Below are 25,621 nucleotides of genomic sequence, written 5' to 3' on the forward strand. Positions count from 1 at the left end.
ATGTGTGTATTACATCACATTTCATCTCTGAAGTCTTAAAACGTTGAGGTTTAGCGCTGTAAGAGGGAGGATTTTTCCCCTTGCATGAGTTAGTATTGAGGTTGCTGGGTTTAAATGAGACCTGGAGCCTGGCAGAGGTAAGGAGGGGCCTTCCCAGAGGCATTTGCCTCCTTTCCTGCCTCCAAGATCCCGCTTGGGATGTGTGGGATGTGCCACTTGCTTCATCTGAGGCCTTTCTCACGAAGAGAAGGTTTTTTTGGAGGTTAATAGGAAGAAGTTGCACCCAAGGAGGAAAATGCAGGGAAGAAAATAAGGGGATACCGCTGGCACTTTACTGAGATCTGTGAGTTCCCTGTGGATGCTCCCTGGTGTTGTGTTTTGCTTTTAAAGATCCATTTCATGTCCATTTGAGATTGCAGGTACAGCATGGAATGGTGTAATTGGCAAATCCAAATAAAACCAAATTTGATCTCAGACAGAAGTCATCATTTTAAAAGTGCTGGAGAGACCAAATATTATGCACAGAGTCCTGCTTCTGTGGAGTAGTTTATAAAAAACATGGGCTTTTGCTGGTTTGCCTTGGTGTACATAAATAACAGATTAAATCATCTACTTGATTAAAAATCTACATGTCAGTGTTTATAAGTAGTATTGCCAATCAGTGGGCATAGATAGCGTATGACAAGTCAGCACTAAGATATTTCTCCTCTTGGCCTGGATCTATTGAAAAGCCAAGAGGGGGTGAGTTTATCTTTCACTCGTCGCCTTGGTGCTCTCTGACTTCATTTGAGGAATCTGTTTTTCATGAGGTTGACGCAGGAAGGAGAATAGCACTGAAAAAAATATCTGCCCAGTGATTTTGGTCTCCGCGCAGGTTATAAATATATCGCTTTGATTTCAAGGGCGGGGACGTGGCTGGCTTATTGAAACATGGCTGAGGTGGTAACGGCAGGCCTCCGACAGAGCTCAGGCTGCGAAGCCACCTCTGGGCTGAATGCAGACGACGTAACCCCTGCTTTTAACGACGTGTCGGTACTTACCAGAATTGCGCTTGTGTTTGTTGCTCTTCGGCATGCAAGCAGCTCGGGATGAAGTAATTACCTCCCATGTGAAGATAAAATTTATGCTTTATTGGGCTGTGAATGTTTTTTTCCTTTCTCCGGAAAAAATGGGCAGATCCCATGTAAGTGAAGATGCAAGGATTGTGCTCATTTTCCTTAGAAATTAATAGGCCACTGAGAACTCAAGAGGGTTGAGGGGAAAACTTTTATTTTAAACATGTGCAAACGTTAAAAAGCTTGACTCTGTGTCAGCATTTTGTAGCCTGAGAGTATAAACAAACACTGTCCCATTTGAAGCTATTGGCTAACTTGGCTAATGGAGCACAGTTGTTAAGCTAACAACTAAAATTCAGAGAATAACGTGAAGGACCTTGGCTTTCCTAAGCACTGGCCTTGTCTACGTGGGCCTGTAAAATTTGGTGGTGCTCCAAAACCTCTCAGCCACCGAGAGCCTGGTGTTTCATCCTCTTGGATCCCTGCTTCATGGATGATGACTCGGCAAGTTGTTTTCTTTTAGCAGCTATGTCCAGACTTTTCTGGCTTTAAGTATATAGACACTTAGCTCCTCTCTTATGTACTCCCCCGAGAGGTTTCTGTCACGGATCTTGTTATCAACAGTGTTCAGGACAGAACTCAGACTGTACCCATTACTAGCTATTAGTACGTAACTTGAACTAGAAACATGGATAAGAAATTTCAAAATTGAACCATCCTGATACCTTCATCATTCAGTTATAATTTGATCTTTAAATACGAAGCACTAAACCCACTTCCCTGCTCTGTTTTTCAGTGACTTCTGTTCTCCATCATCTCCTCTCTTATCTAGGTCCTGTGTCCTCAGCTCGAACAGGTGCCGTGTGTAAATGGACGTTGCTTTCCCAGCTCATGGTTGAATGTTAAAAAAGAAAGAAAATGAGCAGTAGACTCCTTATTTATTTACATGCAAATAATACAACCTAGTTTTTGGAAACGTATAGATGAAGTGGTATGTAAAGTTCTGCCTCTTTTAATATTTTCTTTTACTCGTTTCAGATGTCTCCTGCAGTCAGTAACTGTAATGAGCCTTTGTGGGAAAGATGAAGAGACTTCTCCACCCTTCATTAGAATTTGCCGCCTTATCCCAAATGCTCCAAAACACATTTAAATCACAGAGTTGGAGCTTTTCACAACCCAGTCCCTTTTCTCTCTCTTCATCTCTGGTTCCAAAGTAAAATATGTTCAGGAATGTAAATTCCTTTAAAATTGGCTGCAGTCTGTAGTTTCCAAGTGGGAAGTGTAGCCAGAGTCCATTGCAGGAAATCGAATTCCAGCTGAGATTTAACTCGCGCCTGGTTCAGGTGCTGCATGTGGGGCGGTGGAGCCTGCCCCGGCGCTGCTGTGGCACACAGTCCTCTCCTCCGGCTGGGCAGGACCAGGAAGAGAAATCTCCTTCCTAGCTGGGCATGGGGTGCGTGGCGAAGCTGGACTGTGCTCTGTCTTGCCAGCCGTGTTTGTGCTTGTTTCGAGTGGTGTATATGTACGAGCTTGAGAAGGAAAAGTACTGCGACTATCTCCGCGGCTTACAAAAAGCACAAAATGCTGAGATTGCTGAAGAAATAGTTTCTGTAGAGACAGATACGAGCTGTCAGCTAATGAAATGCTAATCTTTTCACAACATCCTTATGATTATTTCATACTTTGTAGGAGACAGATGTTACTTGTTGAATGCTCCCTGTAGGAAGCACTGTCATACTTGATGTCACTGCGCCTCATACAGGACTTGAATCAGAAAAGGCCTTCAGCACGCGTCTAAGTTTCATCAATGCTGCTGAGCTAAGGACTTGCTTTAATAGACACGTGTTCATGGTTATTCTACATATTCAAGGCCCTTGTGCTTTAATTTTTAGTGAAGGAGCACACAGGGCCTGTAGGCTTCCGTGGGTGCTGGTTCAAACCCTGGCTTTTTCACTAAAGCATCCCCTTCTGCCGTAGTTTACAATAACGTGCAAATTATATACCTTATTTGAAGGTAACTTCAGTGCTTGCAAGTATACAATAGTATCGTTAATCTTGATGAACACATACAAGCATGACTTGCTCCTTTTAATTAGGAGCAATGAGTTGAAACGAAGCCTTGAGTTTCGTGTGTGATCTGAGTGGTGTAGATTTTTCACGGGGGGAATTAGGGAATTAAACACTTCATGGCATTGTATTTCTCGTGGTTTATCGTGGCCAAAGGCTCCAGTGGGGTTACGCTGAGCTGCACCATGGGAGACCGGATAATTTGAGCTGGAGATAAAATCTGAAGTGGAAATGAGCAAAATGAGTCACCCAATAGCTCCTATGTGAAACCACAGTAAGAGTGTCAAACAAGGTGCGTCATTTAGAAGTTAAAAACTCTATTTTCCTTATTTCCACCCCAAATCATTAATTTCTTAGGGAACTGAAAAACCTTGTTCCCAAACAGCTCTGGTTCGGATGCATACTGCATGGCAAAAGAGAAACTTCCTGCTGTGCTTCCGGCTAGCGGCCGCTAAATTCCCCTGAAACACTCCAAGCATCATTATCAGCCCATTCAAATTAATATTTCCTCCTACATTTGTGAGGGATAAAAGGAAGTTTGTTCTGTTGCTGTTGACTAAAGTATCCCACTGAATTTCCTTCACAGTAACTGCTCTGGCACTGGGTGCTTCCTGGAGAATTTAAACCTCCTTGGGGTTAACGCGTCAAGGCAGAACCGTGGGCCATCGACTCTTCCAGCCTGTCATTAATCCAGGAAATGCCCTGGGCCACAATCATTATTGCTGAAATTCTTGCACAAATGCTGATGGCAGAACTTCATAAAGAAAGCCAAAGGAAATGAGAGAGCTCGTCGGAACATCATAAAATAAATAAACAATGTAATTTATGATTATAAACCTGACGAGGACTAGCAAGTACAGTAGGATACCCAAATAAGGAAAGCTGGAGTCTGTTGCTTTTCTGTTCATTTTAAGCATCCCTACGCATTAATTAGAAACTCGGTGAAACTCAGAGGTTTCCTCCCTCTGATGTTCAGAATTGTTTGCTCAACAGTCCTCAGCCTTTTCCAAAGGCAGCTGGAGGGCACGCATTTCACCAGGAGCAGGTCAGGCTCCTGGGGCGGCTGTGGGTCGCTGACTGACGCTATCGTGCAATCTTATCTTTTCTTACCTTTCCAAGGTGTGCAAGACTATTTGGCTGGGGCTGCTGCTTCTGTTGTGAACGCACCCTATTAAGTTACTTTGAAAGTTGTGTTGAGCAATGTAGCAGAGAAAACGAGCTGACACCAGCAGCTGGGGATGAGTCAGGGAGTAAATTTTCCCAGTTTGTTTCAGTAATGTTCTGAATAGAGATGAGCATTCAATTCACAGTGCATAACTTCTCCCATGATTTTTACTGTTTTTCTACTTTGCGTGAATTGGTCATGAAGAGAAAGAAAACGTTGGCCTGGTTTTTTTTTCCCCAGAAAATGATTCAAGAGTTTTTCTGTGAACAATTTCTGATGGGCTCTCCTAGAGCGCAGCTAAGGGTGCGTTATTTTTAGTCTGTGCTGCATGCGGTTGTACTGATTGAAGCAGATCAAGCACTGGCCATCTGCTTGGCGTTTATTTGCAGTTACCAAAGTTGCAAAACTCAGACACCTAGAAGCTCACAACTGCACCCTGAAAGACGGGTGAACTTTGGGGTTGGCTTCATGTGGCTATTCCTGACCAGTTCCCTCTCACGGGTTAGCCCTGCCAGCGTGTGCGCGGTGCCTAAGCCTGTCATCTCAGCCCCAGTGAAGAAGATACAATTCGGATGCAAATGTACAATCCTCCTTTGTGACTTTAAACAAAAGTACAATTTCTGCTGTGATTGGTGTGAGATCAAATTATGTGTTTACATGGGTTGCGTGATTAAGGTGTGTCTGGCGTTCTTAAGCAATTGAACTCCAAAATGGCACAATAGCTTGGCTTGTCCTTGATTGACATTCCCAGACCAAAACAAAGACCTTTTTCACTGCGACACTCTTAAAATTTTAAGCAGGAAAGAGTCTTGATGGATGGCTGTCTGTAATATTGCAGTATGTGGGTTTGAATAGTTACATGGTGAAATTCTTTTCTGTAGATAAACACACAGAAGTAGGAAGAGCGCATAAGCTAAATTAAGGCCTTACGCACACATCCATTTGCTTCTTTATGTTCGTTTGCCTTTTTTTTTAAAGGAATATTATTTCTGTAGTTTAATTATCGTTACAACCTCAGCTCAATTTGTAACTGGCACTGAAAGTGCTTGCGTTACTAACTGCTTGAGTTGCAGCAGATTCAGTGATGCTGCCTAAATGTCCCAAATGCTCTGACACAGTCCCTGACTACATCCCCCAGTAAACACTATTCCTCTTAATTTCAACTTTAAAATTAAACAGGGCTGGTGGAAATGCCGGCTTTGAAGAAAGGAGCCTACCTAGCCACAAAAAGGAGTACGCAAAGAGCACGCTCTCCCCCAAGATAAAATTCTTTAGACAGGAATTACAAGGGTAATCGGAACCAGGCCTTCCAAAGCCTCAGCTCTTTTGAAAGTTAATAGACAGTGTAAATACACTCTGTGCAATAGCTGGGGAAGGAAAGTTGAGGAGGAAAATACAGCCAAGGCTACGCTGAAGGGCAAGAAACACTATGTCTACTCGGAGTTATGACTGTAGCCGATAGAGGGATGATTGTGTATGAACTGTTTCACTTTAAACTCGGTGACAGAATAAGCCAATTTTTTAAAAGGCAGGAAGAGAAATTGCTTGGGTTTTTAGTTGGTGAAAAAGGTTAAAGAATTTATTTAGTTGTTTCCCTCCCCACCCCCACCCCCCTTCTTTCAACCTGGATCTAATAAAGGGCTCTGTCATGGAAACGTTAAAGACCAAACATAGTCTAAATTATCTGACCTCTGGCACAGGTAATACAAGTTTTGACTTACAAGGATTATCCAGAACTAAAGCCGGAGGGAATATAAGGTTGCTATTCATTCACACTTTGAGCAAAATCTGCCAGACAATCCTGGCTGAGGTTATGTTGATGTATGTCTCTATTGTACTGTGCATAGTAAAATGAGAACATGCAGTTTGGTTTATTCAGTTTTTCATTGTGCCTTTGGGCAGACACAACTCTTTATATTTTGCCAGGCAAGCCAGCATAAGGAATTTATGAAAAAAGAATAATGTAGGAAGCAGAGCGTTTTCGGGTTGAAATGGAAATCAGATGCCTCCCAAGGAGTGAAGGCAATATAACAGGAACTTGTCCTGGGTGAATGGTGGGATGGATTTCTAAAGAGACGCAGGTGACTTCAGAGGAAGTAGGAGAGCATAGAAAAAGCTTTTCTGTATGAAGTTTAAAATGAAGGCAGGTTGCTACAAGTGTGATGGACCGCACTTACATTACTGTGGTAACAGCGTGGCAAATTGAGTCCAGTAGGAATGGAAGAGGATGACTGGAAAGAGGAGGGAAGGACTAGGTGCTGGATTGAAGCCATGAGATGTGTGTTGAACTCTCAGCTCAGTCTATATTTCTCTTGCAATCTGCTTTTTCGTTATTTCGTTATTTCCAATGAGAGGAGCCTAAAAGTCTAATGAGTGCACGTGGGTTAAAGCCCCTTCCCCAGCAGTGAGCTAACTGAGGATTTGATCATGGAAACACTCGAGCACCACTCTCGTTTCGGGAAGATTTAGAGTCAAATATGCTCCTGAACACTGAGGCGCTTCGAGGAGCCTGCAGGAACCTGCACAGAATAAACCCTACGCTGATTTATCTGGGACCAGGTCCTGAAGAAAGCTTAACCAGTCCTGATGACGTAAGTGATAGTGCAGTTTCAAGTGAAAGCAGCTGGCTGGGGGGCTGCGTTGTCACTCTCCCCTCCCCTGTCTTTGCCAAGATAAATGTTCTTCTCCCCTTTACCTGTGCTCATTAAAATGTCTTTCTAGCCATCTCAGATAAATCAATTTAAGAACATGTTACACTGCACAGCCAAATGGTGAAATTCAATGAGGGAATTTAATAAAGCCCCTCAGACTGCTGATAAGATAAGAAATGACAACCTATTAAGGCGTAAAGCTACAGTACTTTTTTTGTTATTATTTTTTAAAGCTTTAAATGATGAAGAGATTGAAGCAGAAAAAAGACCCACTGGAAACAGGTATTTTTCAGTATTTGAAGAACCCCGCCAAGTTAATCGTTGTTCTGTGACTTTCTCTTTCGTTATTTGCCATAGAATATGGTTTTATGTTCTCAGGCAGGTATTTGAGAAGGAAATATGATACCTTTTTCTCCAGCGTGAGCAAACAGTTCTTGTTATGTGCTGGGTGCCTTGCAGGTCTAGATACCCCTTCCTTTAAAAGGAAAGATGGACATATATAAAACTATAGACATATTTTAAAGGTGGCTTTTTTGTAAGGGAGTGGGAGACAAGTCACGAGCACCGACTAGACAGGAAAAGCAGCACTCTGCTTTGATCCCTTCCTGGACCCGCGTGCTCATGGAAAGGTGGTGGAGACTGCTCCTGTTCTGCTCCAGTACCATTTCTGTTCTTTCTCCGCTCATTTCTGGTGGGTGAGGATGGTTGCAGCAGGTGAAAGCAACCCATCCCCCTGGATCCGATTTTATACCAAATAACAGCTTGTTTTTAAGAAGTGAAAAGGTGCTAGTGCGCTCTGGTACCTCAGGGGGCTTTGCTACTCGGGGACTCGTTATCCGCCAGGGGTGTTGCTGGGGAGACTCATTAGCTGCTCTCAGAGGCCGGTTCGTTAACCTGACGCGTTGCAGGCTGCCGCTGCCTGCATGCGGGTGATGCTGGGCTGGGAGCCTGCTCCACCGAGCTCCGTGGGGTGGCTGGTTTATGCTGGGCTGGGACTCGGGCAGTTTGTGCGGTTGCTTTTTTTTTTCAAAATGATGTTCTAGCTTGAGAGTCACGGCTGTCAGCTTCCCATGGGGATGAGCGATGAGAGCCTCCACATGAAGACGCGTTTTAATGGACTGCCTCATTTCTAGGAGGTTCCAAATCAAAATTAAACTCATCTCCGTGTGAAATCCTCCGGTGTTTGTTGGTTTTTAGTTCCCTCCCCTACCCAAATGTGAATACTATAGTTTTGGGGAAGATAAATGATTTTCCTCAGGTATAGCTACTGAATAGCATGCTTCATCGTAAGAACAAGAGCTCAGCTCAGTCATGGAGGTCTGAGCGTCGCCTCTTTCGCATGCGAGGGCCCATCCAGCAATTAGCAGCTTAAATTAAAGCCACCAGTGAAGAGACATAGCTGCCTGGGGCTGGCGGTGTCACGCTGCCCCTGCAATGCCAGTCTTCCCGGTGATTTGTGTTTCATCTGGAATACACTGCACTGACTTTCCCTGGCTAATGGGTCATTTTATTGGGAGTAATATCAGTTTTGAACTTTATCTACGTCTCGGATCAAATGGTTATATCAAAGTCCCCGCGCTATGTCTGCCTACATGGGTCTCTCTGTAGATAAAAATAACTAAGACTCTTTAATGTGGCACGGCTCCTATAATAATTTTATTAGAAAGGAAACTAATAGTTTATTTTAACTGAATGAAACCTTGGTACTGTTAAAGCTAATGGCCAAGATTCAAGCCATCACTTGCCACTCGTGGGTGGAAGGGTGGGATGGATGGGTCAGTGCTCACTGCTGGCAAGCTGAACTCTTAAGGTTGGTCTGTCTGTGTTCTGCTAGGACGAAAGGACCGTTTAGAACAGGAGAATAGTGGATAAAATGTCCCTAATAGCTCAGTCACTGAGTCAATGCATTTGCTCGAAGAGTGGATGTTTGCACAATAGGAGTTAGTCGATCGATGGGAATGTTCTGCCGAGGTGCAGAACCGAAGTGAGAATGGAAGGAAGCAACGAGATCCGGGGCGTTAAACCGCTCCCGTGTTCTGAGTAGCAGCTCGGGTGAAGCTGAAATCAGTGAAACTGTGGTGTCAAAAAAGCTCTGGCAAGAAACCGAAATGTTCTGTCCCTCCTTGACCTGTCATAGAGCTGGCTGATGTTTTATCGCTCTTGAAACATAATTTGTGAACGCTGTGAGGAAAAGAGGGGAGGAGGGGTTTTGAAAATCCCTTTTGTCTCTTTTGCTATTCTAAAAAACTTACAGTTCACTGGATGAGTGGGGGCGAGTAATTTAAGTAGCCTTTAACTGTGTGCTTTGCTCAGTTTAATGTTTGAGCTTCAGCTAAACTTTTAAAGATACACCCCACATCTACCCCCATACCAGATTTTTCTGTCTGAAAGATGAAATTCCTGGAGAGCGGCACATCCTAGTCAGGTCTGGACCAGGTGCTGAGGCACCATGACATCTTAAAGCACAGTCAAGGAAGAGTTAACGTTCTCAGGAGGGGAAAATGTTTCTCTAAATATTTGAATTAGATTATAAATGTCTCTAAAAGACAATACACAAACTTTTGAGACAAGGCCAAAATGTACTTTAGTTCATATCTTCAGAGTGATGTAGAGTGATAATTGTAGGAGATAAGTTACTAAATTGAAAACAAGTGAGGAGACGTGATGCTGTTTTATAGTACAGCCTGAAATAAATGACTTTTTTTTCCTAGTGAAGAAATTCATAAATAGCAAATTATCTGTTAACAGGTGTCTTATTAAATGACTCTATGAAATATCAAAGATGCACACAGTATACAAATACTCAGGATTATGGTGTTCTCAAATAAAATGGCTTTGTTTTCTGTGAGCAGATGCAAATCGACTTCTAAATCTGCTCATATCATGAAAGCTCCAAATAAACAAAGCTCTGTTTGAATGTTTAAGTATTTCAAAGTCTATTATATGTATAGCTTAAAGTCTCCATCCAGTGTAGAAGCTGTGTGATCTTCAGTCTTGTGCGTGTATCTAATTGTATATGTTTTTACTAATGTATAATCAAAATATCATAAATCCATGCTAATGACTGTAAGTCCTGTTATGAATTATTCGGTTTTTCTAATTCCTGATTGAGATAAAATGCATTAGTTTGTTCATTTTAACTGCATTCTAGATTTAGTTATTCATAAGATCATAACAAAAAGCAATATATTTGGTAAATATGACTGCACTAATAGTGTGGCACTTCACTACAGCAATCTGATACTGACTCTTTAGTGAGGAATGAGTAATTAATTTTTATTTGAATTATAACTCATGTACATTACTGCAATATAGATTAGTGAATTCTGCTGTATCCTTGTGTTTTAAACCTAGCAATACCGTAGCAACAGATTGTGTTTGGTAAAATGAATGGAGTTTCTGCCAAGGGACTGAATTAAAACTATGTTGAAAAACTGTTTTATAGCAATGTTTCCTAATTATCTGGTACCAGGTGTATTTCCTGACTAGTTTAACTGCATATATCACCCATCTCATGTCATATATAATCCCTTACATGTAACACAGCTTTCAAGACTCAAGTATGGTTTTCATGTTGTTAATATGCCGCATAAAATGAAAGCATTGCATCGACTGAAGTCCCGTTGCAGTTTGTTACGGGGCTGTGTGCCCTTGCGTGTGAGCATGAAGGGGCAACGCGGGAGGGCAGAAATGGCTTCGGTCATCAAACCCCCTCTAAGCTGGGCCGCACAGGGTGAGGGTGTTTTGGGTTGTCTCTCTCCGAAGCCTTAAAGAAAACAAAGTTAAATTTACAGAAGTGTGAAGTGCATTTTCTTTCCCCCCTCGCTGCTTTTTTTTTTTTCCAACATATAAATAAGGACTTAGGATAGAGATGAAGCGCTCTGTCCCATGATCTTATCTGCAGACCTTGCTGTGCAAGTGATTTTTCTGTGGCACCTAATGGAATCACACAACTGGAGTTTGTGGTGGGCACAACAAGGATGGGTTTTGTCCTGGAAGCCCAAGTGTCCATCTTAGTGTCAACTGTCAAAACTGTTACTACTTTTCTGGAGTTGCTGTTGATTGATGCACTAACAGAAAATGCATCCAGGCTGGGGCAGAACGGCAGTTGGGGGGCAGGTGGTGCAGGGTTTGATGGTCCAGGCCACAAGGTTGCTGCTGGTTTGGGCACACGTGGCTGCAGCTGTGAGGAGCAGTGTCCTGTCGCTTGCTGTAATCTCCTCCCCTTCCCTGTCCGTCCAGTTTAGTGATGAAGAAGGTGTTTTTCCACAGAGCACTTTCTCTTGTCAATTAAAAATGTAATTAAAAAGTTGAAATATTTTCACCAAGAAGTGTGGTTTAGAAATGCTTGGTGTTCCCATCTGCCCGTGAGCGTGGGCCCTGCGTTGGGAACTCAGTTCCCGCAGCAGCACTGCGCAGCCGGGAGTAGAGCGTGAGGCTGCAGCCCCCGCAGAGCCCCCCTCACCTCCGCAGGAGGAGCAGGGGCAATCCTACCTATCCTTGCTGCCACGGCTTAAATCTATTGCAAGACTGTCCTCAAACTGTGTTTCATCTGGCAACCGGAGTGGGCAGCATTGCTCAGCCAGATCGGACTCAGGTCTGTTAAGGCATTGCTATAAAGTGTGTGTAATGAACCCTTTTGGGGATCAAAGAACACAGAGGGAAATGAAATTTGGTATTTTTTCTCCTATGAGGTCTCGGTCAGAAATGAGACATGTATTCTTTCTTTCTCCCCCTCTTCTTCCCTCCTGTTAAATACAGTTTTTTTAAAGTTTTTTTTCTCATGTGCAGACATTTCATGATAGCAGGCACTATGTTTTGTACGTGTTTAATCATAGAATGGTTGGGGTTGGAAGGGACCTTTAAAGGCCATCTAGTCCAACCCCCCTGCAATGAGCAGGGACATCTTTAACTAGATCAGGTTGCTCAGCGCAACTGTCCAACCTGACCCTGAATGTTTCCAGGGATGAGGCATCTCCTACCTCTCTGGGCAACCTGGGCCAGTGTTTCTCTCCATGACATTTGAAAAGTCATGGCAGTCAGGTGAAGTCCCGGGTGACTGGAAAAGGGGAAACATCGCACACATTTTTAAAAAGGGTAGAAAGGAGGACCCTGGCAACTACCGACCTGTCAGCCTCACCCCTGTGCCAGGGAAGATCATGGAACAGCTCCTCCTAGAAGCTAGTCTAAGGCACACAGAGGGCAGGGAGGCGATTCAGTATGGCTTCACCAAGGGCAAGTCCTGCCTGCCCAGCCTCGTGGCCTTCTTTGGTGGAGTGACTACATCAGTGGACAAGGGAAGAGCTACGGATGTCGTCTATCTAGACTTCTGTAAGGCCTTTGACATGGTCCCCTAAACATCCTTCTCTCTAAATTGGAGAGATATGAATTTGATGGGTGGACTGTTCAGTGGATAAGGAATCGGTTGGATGGTCACATCCAGAGGGTAGTGGTCAACGGCTCAATGTCTGCATGGAGATCACTGATGAGTGGTGCCCCTCAGGGGTCCTTATTGGGACCAGTAGTGTTTAATATCTTCATTAATTTTTCTAGTTGCTCTTTATAGAGCAAGCCATGCTGGTGGTGAGAACTTGCCAGTTTCCAAAATGTAGTATTATCTCCTAAATTAGCTGTAACAAGTACAGAGGAATAGTCTTCTACTGAGGTTTGTATTATTTGTGTAAGTGCCACTGTTTTTAACATTGAAGATAGCACTACACTTAAACTTCTCACCCTTGGTATCCAATCACGACTTTGCTCTACAAGACACTATATAAAGTTCTTCTACTATTGTTTGAAACATAGAATAACTGCCGTAAATACATGACAGCAGAAACGTGCTGGGAACATAGACTGTCTGTGTACCTTCTGAATTGTGCAGCGTGGATACCCATATGTTTTGAATTGTCACCATTTCTATAAATGTCCCACTTATAGTTAAGCATTACAATTTTGCAAAGAAAAATTATTTGGCTTGATACCATATACCAAATGCAGACAAAAGAAAGGATTCTGTTAACTTTTTCATCAAATCTAGTCTATCGGAGAAGCTGCCATCTAACACGGTTGTCACATGCTGGGGGAGAGGGTTCTCAGTTCAGACGGAATGACTGCGGAATCACTCCTATCCACCTGAATGCAGTTCCCTAATAGATGAGAATTGTGCAAGACTGGCTTCCAAATGTTTAGGTTTGTTGCCAAGTGTCGACAGGAGAGCACTGTACCTTCAGCAGTGCCATTCTGCAGCAATGGCATTTTTCCTACAACCCTTGTAGAGAAAGAGGTTCCCCCCCCTCCCACTTTAAGCACACTTAATTCAGGAGACATTCACTTGAAAACTGGCTGAGGATTCTTGAAAATACATTGTTCTGCAGTGTGGCTTGCTGGGAGTTGGTCAGTGAGTGCTCAGATGTGGAGCTGCCCAAGGTCCATTGACCCACACGTCTCCTGCAACTCAGCTTTGGGGTGGCTTTGTCTTGTTTCCTTTTAATGGTAATGCCAAACCATGACAGAGACTGGCCTGTGAGGATGAATAAAATGCACGAACTGTTCCTTATATCCATATAAATGGCTTTAAAAGGAACTGGAGCATTTTTGATGAGCCAATGGAGAGAGCAGGCACTGCTCCAACTCATCAGCACAGGGCCATTGACTCTGTGGAGGAAGCAGAGCCCTATGGTCTGATATACCATCTTTATTATGTGCATTGACGTGTATATCAATACTGTGAAATCACAGCCCCCAAACATTTGTAATGCACCTCACATCTCTATAAAAGGCATCTCTTAATCATTTTCATACCTGATACCTGTGTAACCGTTCCCAAAGCAGAAAGCTCGTGCCGAGGACCCGTTAGCTGGTGATGGGGAGACCATGTGCTTTGTGCGATGGAGTCCACCCACTGCGTGAGCAGTCGCAGGAGAAATCTTCCTAATGACACAGCACAGCGCCTGCCAGCTGCTGCCACGGAGCGGGCTCCTGGCACTCCAGTATCAGTTTAGTTGATTTATGTTAGTGGATGTTTGGTATTTGCACCCCAGCAGCACAGCAGATGTCCCATCATGAAGTAAACTTCTGTACAGGCTCCAAAAAATACTGTTTCTGCCCAGTCTGATGGCACCTGCGTCCGTTATATACAGTAGATGTGTAGTGTATTGAAAATCCCCTGCTTTAAGTCGTATTTCACTTGTAACCGGAAAATTTACATCTTAAGTGGAAACCCACAAGGAGAAATATAAAAAGTAGTGCAGCATTCTACGTGTCCGTCTCTTTTACTGCGTCTTAGTGCCAGTGTTTTACATGAGCTCATTAGCAGAGTCAGCGTTATGTCTCTCAAACCCTTTTCAATTATGGCTTTAAACCAGCTGAACCCTCAAATTCAGCTGTAGGACACTCTAGGTATATGTACTCTAGGTAATTCTGAGGAGTGAAAGTTCTTTATCGCGTGGAAACAATTTCTTAACGCTACATATGTCAAACCTATTGAAAGCACTCACGCTAAATACGAAGAACTTTGAGGGACTGTGACGAGGAACGTGTTTCAGTTTGTTGTTACTCATCAGTGAAACTTCATATTTACAATGTGGTATAAGGGAACTACTGCGGCTTGTGTGTGCCATGTGCCGAGCTTGTGTACGCTCTGTGTGCTGAATTTCATTTTTTGGGAAGGTGTACTTGGACGCCCCAAGTGTGTCCACCCAGCCCAGCGAGTGGGAGTGAAGGCACTGTTACAATCGCATAATGACTTATTAAATTAACTTGCGTTATGTGGCCAAGCATGACTCTTCAGGTCTTTTTGTTCAGAGATGTCAAAGGTAGAGTTCTCTTCAAACCAGTTGTCTTTTATTGTAAATGAAACTCTAATTTGCTTCTGCGGTTCCTGTCTGAAAGACGTTACCGAGTGGTCGATGATGTCAAGATACTGCAGGTATCAGTCGCTTTTTTCTGTATGTGCGTATAACCAAATGGAATGGAGAAAGAAAGAAAAAAAAAGAACAAAAAGCTGAACTATTGTTATTTCAAAGATCTTCTCAATTAAAGAAACAGTGCTAAACCAAATCCATTCCATACCAAAAATTGCCGGTGTATGTTTTATACAGGTTCCACAAAGGAATTGATTGAGAGCTGCTGTGGAGCTGGACAACAGTGGGCTGTGGACAACGGGGAGTGCACAGAAATCCCTGTAAGTGGAATGGATGGTGATATTTGCAGGTACGTAATGCAAAACCAAGCATTTTAGATAAACATAGAGAGCGGTCCTTTAGAAGAAATCAAACAATTGTACAAATCATGGGATGTGCAGGAGACTGGGAACTGTTTCGTTCATTGTATAAATTATTGGTAGAGTGGCAACATGCCACGGCAAATTAGAAAGAGGGATTTCTCCCTCCCTTTCCCCAAAATCTAATCTAAACAACAGCCTTGTAAGATTTTTTTTTCCTCTCTCACGTGAGCAGAGCACAAATTTTTGTTTCCCAGTTTCATGCACATCTGTGGAGTTGCAGATAAATAGAAGGGCAGAGTTGGTCTTCCATTTGGCAAGTGCTAAATGCGATGATTATCCATATCATTAAATGATGTGTTTATTGTCCAGTGTGAATGGCTGCTGGTTCTGCTGTCTGTGCTCAGCTGGAGGGGTGGACCATATGCCTTGATAATGCTGCTGGTATCAATAGCATCTGGTCCGAGCGAGGGTGCCAGATTCAAACTGCACAGCAAGACAAGAAGAAGGGGTGCAGAGTTACAAGGGCAACGTATTACGCTCGCTGCAATTCTTCTCCCCCCTAGTCTGAAACAGGACTTAGGGAGGGATGAAGACAAAGTTATCTGAGACTCACACGGTGCAACGTAAGCCAGATGGATTTCTCTAAGACAGATCCCAACATTTTCAGCATTAAAAAAGTTTGGCATAATAGTTTTTATCAAAGTTAGTATCCTTGCACCTTTTTGAAGTTACTGGGAGATTAAAATCCCCCCCCACTGGGATCTGGCATGACATAACTGACACATACCAACTGTCTATGAAGTAAAGACAGATTAAAAAATTCCAGCCTTGGCCTAAGTAGGTGCAAATCCAATACATTAATGAGTTGCACCTGCACATCTGAGGCTGGGCTTAGATGAAAAAGCCAGATCCTAAATGTTTCAGTCCCCGTGAATCTGTTGGGATTTAAGAGACTAAGAGATGAGGAGTTCAGTTGTTTTACTTTCAAAATTTCGATTGTGTTTTAAAGAAAACAGTTCATGTAAAAAAAGTGTTCAAGAAAAAAAAGTGGCTTCAGAACCTTGAAAGCAGAGACAAAACCTTCCTGCTCCCACTGGGTGCTGTGCCGGTGTGCCGAGCTGGTCACCGTGCACGTATCCAAACCTCAGGCGTGAAGATGCCCGCAGGTCATGCAAGCTCCAAAGAGTCTGCCACTAACTCAACTCAGTAGCTAAGGATTTTAAAAAGTGTAAGATAGATTTTGATTGCAAAAATTAGTTACTCTTCTGCCAGGATAGTTGTCAATAAATACTTGTGTTTTACAAGTGACCGTCAGTCTACTGACGGATCCTGAAGAGGGTGGATTTAGATTTAGATTTAGATGAGATCTCAGGCAGAAATTCTTTGCTGCGAGGGTGGTGAGCCCCTGGCCCAGGTTGCCCAGAGAAGCTGTGGCTGCCCCATCCCTGGAGGGGTTCAAGGCCAGGTTGGACGGGACTTGGAGCAACCTGAGCTGGTGGGAGGTGTCCCTGCCCAGGGCACTGGCTGGGTTTTAAGGTCCCTTCCAACCCAAACCATTGTGTGATTCTATGATAATTTTTTTCAGCTTAGGCAAATGAGTGAAGCCTCCCCTGTGGCTGCTGAGGCTATAGATTTTTTAGAGGTTGCAGATTGAGGTGTCTGTTGTTTCCAAGTGCTATTTTGGGGTTTTCAAGTGGCAAAAACGTAAATGTTAAAGTTACTTGTTGATGTGTCTTGATGTCTCCGGACATTCTATATTCATGTACCAACTTGCCGTATCTCTGTGTAATGACCAACACTAACTGCAGGATGGGAAATGTGTTAATTGAGATGATCACGGTCAGGACGAGCCTTTAGAAATAAACAGATTAGGGTTCACCCAGGGCTTGGCTACAGACAGACAGTGGTGAGTGATGTGTGAAATGTAATGTCCCACTCTTTGAACAGACGTAATGTCTTGCTCAGCCAGGGACACGATGATGCTTTTTTGATCTGCTCAAGGGTTATATGCAAAACCCCACCACATTGCAGTATGAATTTTCCCATCTTTCCTATTTCTCCAGCCCTCTCAAATGTCATACAGTAAAACAAGTCGTGCTTATCTGAAGTCTTTTTTAAACACAATTTGTTCGCTTACTTCGAAGGTACAGACACAATGGTACTGGTAAGAAACAACAGCAAGTTACCTAGAAATGACTTCTCCAAGAGAGGAGTGTGCTGCAACTGGGACTACCTAAAAGAGATCACGTGTAGTAACTAGATGAATGAACTTAAAATAAAGCAAGTTACAGGAAATCTTTTGGTAGTGAATTGATAGTCAGATGTAAAAGTACCCCCAGAGCTTGTACCACTGGCTGTGTCAGAAATAGGATGTTAGGCTCGATTAAATCTCATCTGACCCAGTGTAGTAGTTTTTATCTCATAATTGAAATGTGGTTTATCATAATAGAGCAGAGTTTATCTGGGTGGCATTTATATCAGCCGTACCAGTGTGAATCCTGCTTTTTGCTGACACTGTGTCCTAATAGAGACTAATCAGTTGAATACATTGACGTCATTTCACTGATCTTAACCGATACGCTCTTTGCCTAAAGCAGAAATGTTCTGAATCTTCTTTGAACCAACAGCTCGTTTATCTGGTCGCAAAAGACTGGTTAGCGAAAGACTGAAATCAAAAATGGCCAGTGAGGCTCCAGTGCTCCAGACAATACTGTTTCTACTACGTATTTCAGACATGAGAGGAATTTCTCATGGCTAAACATCACATTTAACAAGAACACGAATGCATAGAGATTTCAGTCTTTTCATACGGCAAACACTTTGCGTATATAAAAATGCTTCTGGTAGCATTTTGTCATTTCTACAAACAACAATAACTTTCCCTTAGGGTTTTGTTTTTTTTTTTTAAATGATTTTTTTAAATTACTGGTACTTGAATATATTTGGGTAATAACCATTCATTGCTCAAAAAATTGTATTTCTCCAGTTGGCAATTAATCCTGGATTAGAAAAGTAACTTCCTTGAAAGCAAAGCCCATGGAGGTGGTAATCCCCTTCCTGTAATCAAACTCAGACCACTGCTTCCTGGTTACACCTCTCTTATGCTATCCAGATGAAAAATACTACTGTAAAGCTGACCCAACAAGCCATTGGTATAGGGAGAGCGGCCAAGTGGCTGTCACTGCCTGGTTTCTACTGGAATAAGAGACATCCCTTTCTTTTGTCTTTTTTTTTTTTTTTTTTTTAATTTTTCATTGAAGCCTTAGGGTGAAAGCTGTGAACTGGAAATACATTCTTCTCAGGAAAGAAGAGGTTTTGTTTCCTAGGAGAACTGTGTTTTCTTGCAGTAATAATGGTATCTGACTGACAGAAGTTGTTTGCTTGCAAATAATTCGGTTGCAGGAGAACTGCTTCGCTATGAGGCGCTGCCTGTTAAAAAGCATCAGCCTCCCATCCATCGTGTCCAGGGTAGCCCATGAGGCAGCGTGCCCTGTTAGAGTGCATCAGCAAAAGACACTTAGACATCAAGGTTATTCTTGGAAAAAGATAAACTTTCCTTAATTCCTTTCTGCCGCCAAATCTGTCCCCAACAGAAATTTACCCTTACTCGTAACATAATATGTTATTTCACCTGAGTTTTAACATGTTCGTCTGTGTCACATATGCCCAATCTACAGGCCCCGTATTCAACATAACCCCCTCGGGAGGGTTTTGTGGCCTGCAGCTCTCAGCCCTCACCCTTCCCCACCGCGGGGGCCCGTCTCTCTCGCGTGCCCAGACACGCACCCGTCCTGGGGTGCTGCTCGTCTCCGCGCTGCGTGGAGCGAGAGCGGGGCTCCTGGCATAAAGCCAAAGGGCCACGGGATTTTGTCTGCTCTTTTGCATATGAATGAAAGAAGCAGGTACCTCTTCAAATGGGCAGGGGGGGAAATCCACTATGAACTTTAAAAAGTAGGGAAGAGTATTTTATTATTTCAATAAACATCTATTAAATTTCATTTAGGAATTTGCCATTTAGATTTTAAATCTGTTTCATTTTAACCTTCGGTGCATCTCATTAAAATGTTTGATTTGAAGAGCCGTATATAGGAAATGTAGGTTCCCAAAGTACTTCGTATACAGTGATGAAGTCACCCATAACTTTTCTTTGATAACCAAAGTAAGAGGAAAGCTTACACTCTGGGTTACAATCTGCAGGGCTATAAAGAGTTTATAGGGGTTTTGTGATGTGACACTTTGCTTAAGTCCTGTCCAGAGCGTCAGTCCTCTGGTTGGTGAAGAAGTGAGTACAGGTGCATTTCCCTTTTCCCACTTCCCAGGGAAGAAGGTTTCTGTCTGGTTTCCATTTCTGAAACATTCTGAAGACTTCCGAGAAGCAAAACGCGGGGCAGAAGAACTGTTGCACAAATCCTGTGAGAGATATTGGTGACCAGAATTCGAGAGACAATGATCTAAACACAAGCCTGCTTGAGGATTTATCAGTACATCTTTTTATTAGACGTGAGGAAAAAAGTATATCGTACAAAAGTCAGTGGTACCGTCTGTATTGTATTAGTATTGTCACACATGTCAAAGAGAGACCCAATCTGGGGAACGTATTGTGAATGCAATAGGTCTGGGGGTTTTTTTGCATCCCATCTTGACGTCTTCTCAGTGTCAGCGAACACTTGACCTCCGTGATCCTTTGCAGGATTGCTCAGAAGCAGTGCTGCGTCTCCACCGTGAAGGAGAACAGCTGCCTGGCTGGCATGATCGCTGCCAAGGAGGGAGATGCGTGCAGCCCAGAGGAAAGCGATCCTTGCGGAGGATCATCATATAAGGTAAGTTGCTCTGATGCTTTTATAGGGTTTCGTTCCAAATATGAGGTGTCCTCATTTCTTGCATTTAGCAGTAATTTCTTCATACATTATTACGGAGCACAGAAAACTAGAAAGTTGCAGGAATGTGGTGGGGAAATTACACTGTTTGCATTTAGGTTTCAGTTGCCTGGTGATGCAACTCCTTTTAAAACTTCTCAGTAATTTTGTTTTGAATTATTTCCATCTCCGTTTTTGAGATTCAACTTGCTGTGTTGTTTTGCTTCCTCACTTTGGAAGTAGCTGAAAAGACCATTTTAGGTTTTATATCTATGGTGTAGAAGAATTTAGAAAATGATAGGGCAAAACTTAATGGAAGATATAATGGAAAACGCATTACTGAAGAGTTCGCTTGGCTACGGTGTTGAATCGCAGCCTCATTTCTCAGTTAAACAAAACGATGGACAAGGGGAACCAGCATTTTAGATGATGATGGAAGCTTTTGTTCATAAATAAAGGTAGACTATTAACGAATGGTTCAAATCACGAGCCACAGCTTCAGCTTCTGTAAATGAGATTTGCTTTATGAGAATCAGTGGAGCCAAACCAATTTAAACCAGTTTGAAGATTCAGCATCTTGCTTGCTGGCTTGTTTTGTTTTTTACCAGAAGGGTGCATTTCAGAATTCATTTCACTCTGATAATAATTTACATAGCTATATCTAAGCTTAAGTGCAGCTTCCCTTGTCTCAGCAGGAAACTGATTAGTTCTGTCTCTTCTTATACATCGGTGATTCTTGCAGATAATTGTTCACTGGAAAAGCAAAATACACGGACGTCTACTGCAGAGTTTAAAGTTTAATTAGCTATGCCAATTTGTCATTTTCAGAAATATTATCTACGTGGGTGTGGAGTCTAGCATTAGAATAAAAAGGGAATTTGTGCACTTGGGAGAAGACATTAATGTTTCTGAAGGGTGATAGAATTATTATTCTTAGGTTTTCACCATGGGTCTTTTACATGCCAGGCAGAGCGCATGCCCTAGAGTAAGGCTTATCACACGAGCCGTTCCTCAGAAAGAAGTGGAGAGGGAAAACTTCACCGTTCCTGCCTGAACTGAAACAAGTTACAAAATACTCTCTTGGAATAGCTCCTCGTGCCAGTTCCAATGTAATGTCTTCCTTCAAGAGAAACCGTCTGAAATGGTAAAATAATTGAAGGAATGGCGTTGCCCTCCGCTTTAGCTCTTCAGTCAGTGCTGCTACTGCTTGAAAAAAAAATAATAAAAATGAATAAAGATTGAAACTGTTGAGACTTTAAGAAAAGCTTTCTAGTTCTGTTATAGTTAAACATTCTTTCGGAGGTGACCTCGCAGAAAATGCTGACAAGCGTATAGCGGTGTTTCCCTTGATCCACTCCGCTACTGCCGACTGCTGTGTCTGGGTGTCGTAAATCACAGGAGTTTGTCTGGAATGTGGAAGGATAAATTCGTCGCCCCAAAGACTTTGCAAGATGTTTAGGCTGTCCTGCCAAAAGCCAGGGGGTTTACTTCCAGGTACCAAACACGTGTACGTCTTCAGGCATTTTAGATGTAGAGTCCTTACTTTTGCTTCAAGATGAACACAGCAGTGCCAGTTTTTTAGATCCAGCTATTCAGCTTGTGTTCAATACAACTCAATCTTAGGCTGCTTTTAATTGTCATTTACTCTAATACAAAAAGCACATGCTTAGGGACTTTTTTCTAGTGGATGGAGATGCCACCGTGGTAAATCCAATTACGCTGGATTCCAGCAAAGATGTTTTTGAGAGTAACGTAGAATGTTGGGAATCAACCACGGTTCTCAAGGTATGTTTCTTGGTTGCAATGTAAAAAAAGTCATATTTGTTATTATATCAGTTGTAGAATTCTACTCAAGTTCAAAAGGTAGCTAATAGAAGATCAAGACATTCCAAGTTTTTGCGTTTTAGAAGGAACTTTTTGACGAACAAGTTTTTCCACTGGAAAATGAGAACTTGTATTCATCTGGAAAATATGTGAACCCAAAAGTGTATGACTGATTCAGTACTCTCTGTGATGCCTGCACATGGGATGATTTGTGAATCAAAACTATGACTGAAAAAAGCCATATTCTTCACAGCAAATATTCCGATATTTTACAACACTTCATTAAAAACATGTATTATCCTTAACTTCTTTTGTTTTGCAAATTGAAGCTGAAAAAATTGTACCAAACCAAAAAAATATTTCTAGAAAGAATTTTCAGTTCATAAAATTTTGAATTTGGGAATTCTGTATTTGGGGAGGATGAAAAAGGATTTTTCGCTTTTCTAACATGACCACAATCCCTTATAGTTAGATAATCACTTTTTTTTTTTTTTTAAAGATGATTTAGCCCATTTAGTATCAAAAATAATTCAGCATCTTCAGGACGTGTACTGTAAGTTATTCACAAACGTGTATTTGGGCACATAAAGGCAACTCTTTATGGCTATGTATATCTGCAGATGTGAATAACGTCTACTATTTTTGATGTTTGGGGATTTTTCAGATTAGAAAGCAGGGACATAAACTGTGAGCTGTAGTTATAGGTACTGTGCTGAACATGCAAGGGATACATATTGCACGTAAAATGCTCGGGAAACCCTAAAGCTACAGTGTTTGAATCTGGAAAAAAATGACTCAGCAGAAGTTTCTGCAGGTTGAGGTGTTAGTGGACAATTTCCCTGTCTCCCCAGTGCAGACAGACTCTGGTTTAATACCCATCTAGGATTGCTAATCATGAAATGTGATTCCTTTCCATTTCCATACTGCGTCCAACCCTTACAACGCTCCTTCTCTTATTTGCTCTCCTCGGGTCAGAGATCTCTCTCCTGGGAAGTGGGAGCTTAGTTCAGTTTTCTTCTGTTCCGTCCTTGGACTTTCTGTTGACATAGCTAACTGGTGCCAGTTTGAATTATGACCTTCATTATATGTCTGACGCCTTTCATAGACCGAGTATTTGACTGGACTGAAATCGCTTCCCTTGGTTCAGGGAGGCTCTTTCTGTGTAGCTGCAAACTATAAATGAGTGCTGCTGGGCTGGATGTCTTCATTATTGAAGGAGTCGCAGAGGCAAAGAGACTCTGCGTTTTATAACTATTCTGTCAGTGAAAGCGTCTAACTATATATGTATATTATTAGGGATGTCAGGACAGTTACATTTAAATCCAGACAGGCATCTGCAATTCACATGTGGCCCCTGTATGTCTCTGTAGCAGAGACTCACAACTCCTCCCTTCCTTGCTTGGTTAGGTACCCGCTGTGCATATGCAGTATGGACTTTTTGAATCTGGTGTAATTCATCTGATGCATTTTTGTGGGCCAACTCTGCAATAGATTTGTATGTGACTGGGTAAAGCACAAGAGAGTTGTTGTCTGCCACCTGCAGCAGAGGGAAGTGCAAGAGAGACTACATTTCTGGGGTGCCCCATTGCATCAACCTGTCAGCCAACCTGCTGCTTACATACACTCAGGAAGAAAAGGAAGGCAAATAGCTCATAAAATACACCCTGCCCTTTCTCTAGCCACTGTCTCAGCGAGATGCTGTCCAGGACAGTCAGGTAATTAAAGGTCACGGGCAGGGTTTGCAGGGCAGCGGTGCAGAGAGGAAAGTGTCGTTACTGACAGAATCACAGAATGGTTCGGGTTGGAAGGGACCTTAAAGATCATCTCGTTCCACCCCCTGCCCTGGGCGGGGACACCTCCCACCAGCCCAGATTGCTCAAAGCCTCATCCAGCCTGGCCTTGAACCCCTCCAGGGATGGGGCAGCCACAGCTTCTCTGGGCAACCTGTTGCAGTGCCTCACCACCCTTACCGTAAAGAATTTCCTCCTGATATCTAACCTAAATCTCCCCTCTTTCAGTTTGAGGCCCTTGCCCCGTGTCCTATCATTACACCCCCTGAGAAAGAGCCCCTCGCCATGACATGCTGACAGAGCTCAGATGCTGCTGCTGATCCTCATGTCCATGCAAGATATTTACAATTTCTTTCGCATTGCTTCTAAACTAACCATTTTTTAAAGCCCTAATGTGAATACAGATTTGTATTATTTTGTTTATAATATACTATGTAATGTACTGTATTATTTTGTTTATAATATACTATAATGGCTGTGTGCAAGAGCTAGAAAGAGGTGGTCTGTGGCACCACTGCTTCCTTGCATGTGAAGCTGCCGAAATCATTGGCACAGCGAGACTTGGCTTGTAGCCTGGTGGCAGTTGACCCATTTGTGCAGGATGGCAAAACCAAGCACAAGTAAAGCTTTGATGTTTGCAACTGTCTCAACCCTAAGTGCTTTTCCAGATGCTCCACTCTTAAAGAAAGTGCAGATCAGTTCCAGGTGTGGGGGGGGGCTCGTCCCTCAAGCGGACTGTATTAAATCCTTGTTACTGATAGTCTCCTTCTTTTGCAGCAATGCTGTGATTGCTGTAATCTGGGCCTGCGATTAAGGAGCGAGGGGAAAACCTGCGAGTCCAACATAAATCTGGGCTACCCCTGCAGTCATGTGATGCTCTCCTGCTGCGAAGGGGGAGATCACTTTATCCATCCAGAAATCAAAAGGCATCCTGAACCTTTGCCAACAGTGACACCTGAGAAGGGTAAGTGTCAGTCTGTGATGTGAAGGCAATGCAGAGAAGATCTCTGTCTCTCAGAGTCATGCAAGCAGGTCCTGGAAGGAGTAATGCTACAGGAGGACACTTGCCTTCCTTCTTGGTTCAAATATAGACTCCCTTGTTCTTAAAACAGTTTTGAAAAAGAAAAAAATACGTAGGCGTTTCTGATCCTCAAAACATACCTTCTTTAGTAGTTTAGGGTTTCGGTGTTTTCCTCCACCCCCGAGTCACATAGTACAGAGACCTGCTATTAGCCCTTCTTACCAAGAAGCACAGGTGAAGCTGGTCGTTTTAGCAGAAGCAAACCTGAAAGATTCTGCATAAAGCAAAGTATGAGTACTTTCCAGCCAAAGCAGCCCCATGGATTATGGGGATACCAATGAAACGTCCTGGGAATGGATTTCCTATTGTACTGCTGAACATCAGAGCAGCTTTCTCACGGCACGCTCCGGAGAAGGCCCAGAGCACTGCAAGTTTGTTTTTACTCTTTCAACATATGAATGCAGTGATGCCGAAGAGCTAAGTCAAATCCCTGCGGCCAAAGAGGCACGACAAAGGGAGCACGACAAATCTGGAGCTTGGACGGCTATGCTTCCTCCCTTGGCCCAAGGTCCCGCTCCTTCCAGCATCGTTCTGTAGCCACCTGTCACGCGTGAGCTGCGTGGTAACCTCCTGCATATGCTAGGGTTCAAATTTTGTCCATTCTCTTCTCAAGACCTAAATGTGTATTTTCTCTCACCAGCAAATGTCAGGGTTTATTTTGACCTAGCTGGGACCTCACTGAGAAGGAAGTTTGCCTGTATGTGTTTAAGAAAAGCTGACTGGGGAACTCGCCGAACAATTCATTCTAGTACTGCAGAAAGGCTTGTCAAACTTGGTCAGGAAATGAAAAGGGTAGTGCTTTTGCCAGTGTTTAAAAGCAGTAGGTAGGATGGCCACGGCACTATGAAGTGGGTCCTAGGATGTTTGTAATGCTAGCCACAGAAGCAGCTGATAAATCAACAGTGGTG

The 25,621-nt window shown here is 42.9% G+C and overlaps 1 protein-coding gene across 5 annotated transcripts in view; it reads left to right on the forward strand.

Annotated features, from left to right (window-relative positions):
* Positions 1 to 25,621, forward strand: part of FBLN2 (fibulin 2) — a 123,041-nt gene that overhangs the window by 66,437 nt on the left and 30,983 nt on the right. For all 5 annotated transcript variants that reach the window (XM_074602740.1, XM_074602743.1, XM_074602739.1 and 2 more), the window contains exons 3-5: positions 15,038 to 15,149; positions 19,853 to 19,982; positions 24,410 to 24,596. In XM_074602740.1, the coding sequence (XP_074458841.1) occupies positions 15,038 to 15,149; positions 19,853 to 19,982; positions 24,410 to 24,596 (429 nt within the window). The remainder of the gene's footprint in view (positions 1 to 15,037; positions 15,150 to 19,852; positions 19,983 to 24,409; positions 24,597 to 25,621) is intronic.

This window comes from Larus michahellis, chromosome 10, assembly GCF_964199755.1.
Source record: "Larus michahellis chromosome 10, bLarMic1.1, whole genome shotgun sequence".
Classification (NCBI taxonomy): Eukaryota; Metazoa; Chordata; class Aves; order Charadriiformes; family Laridae; genus Larus; species Larus michahellis.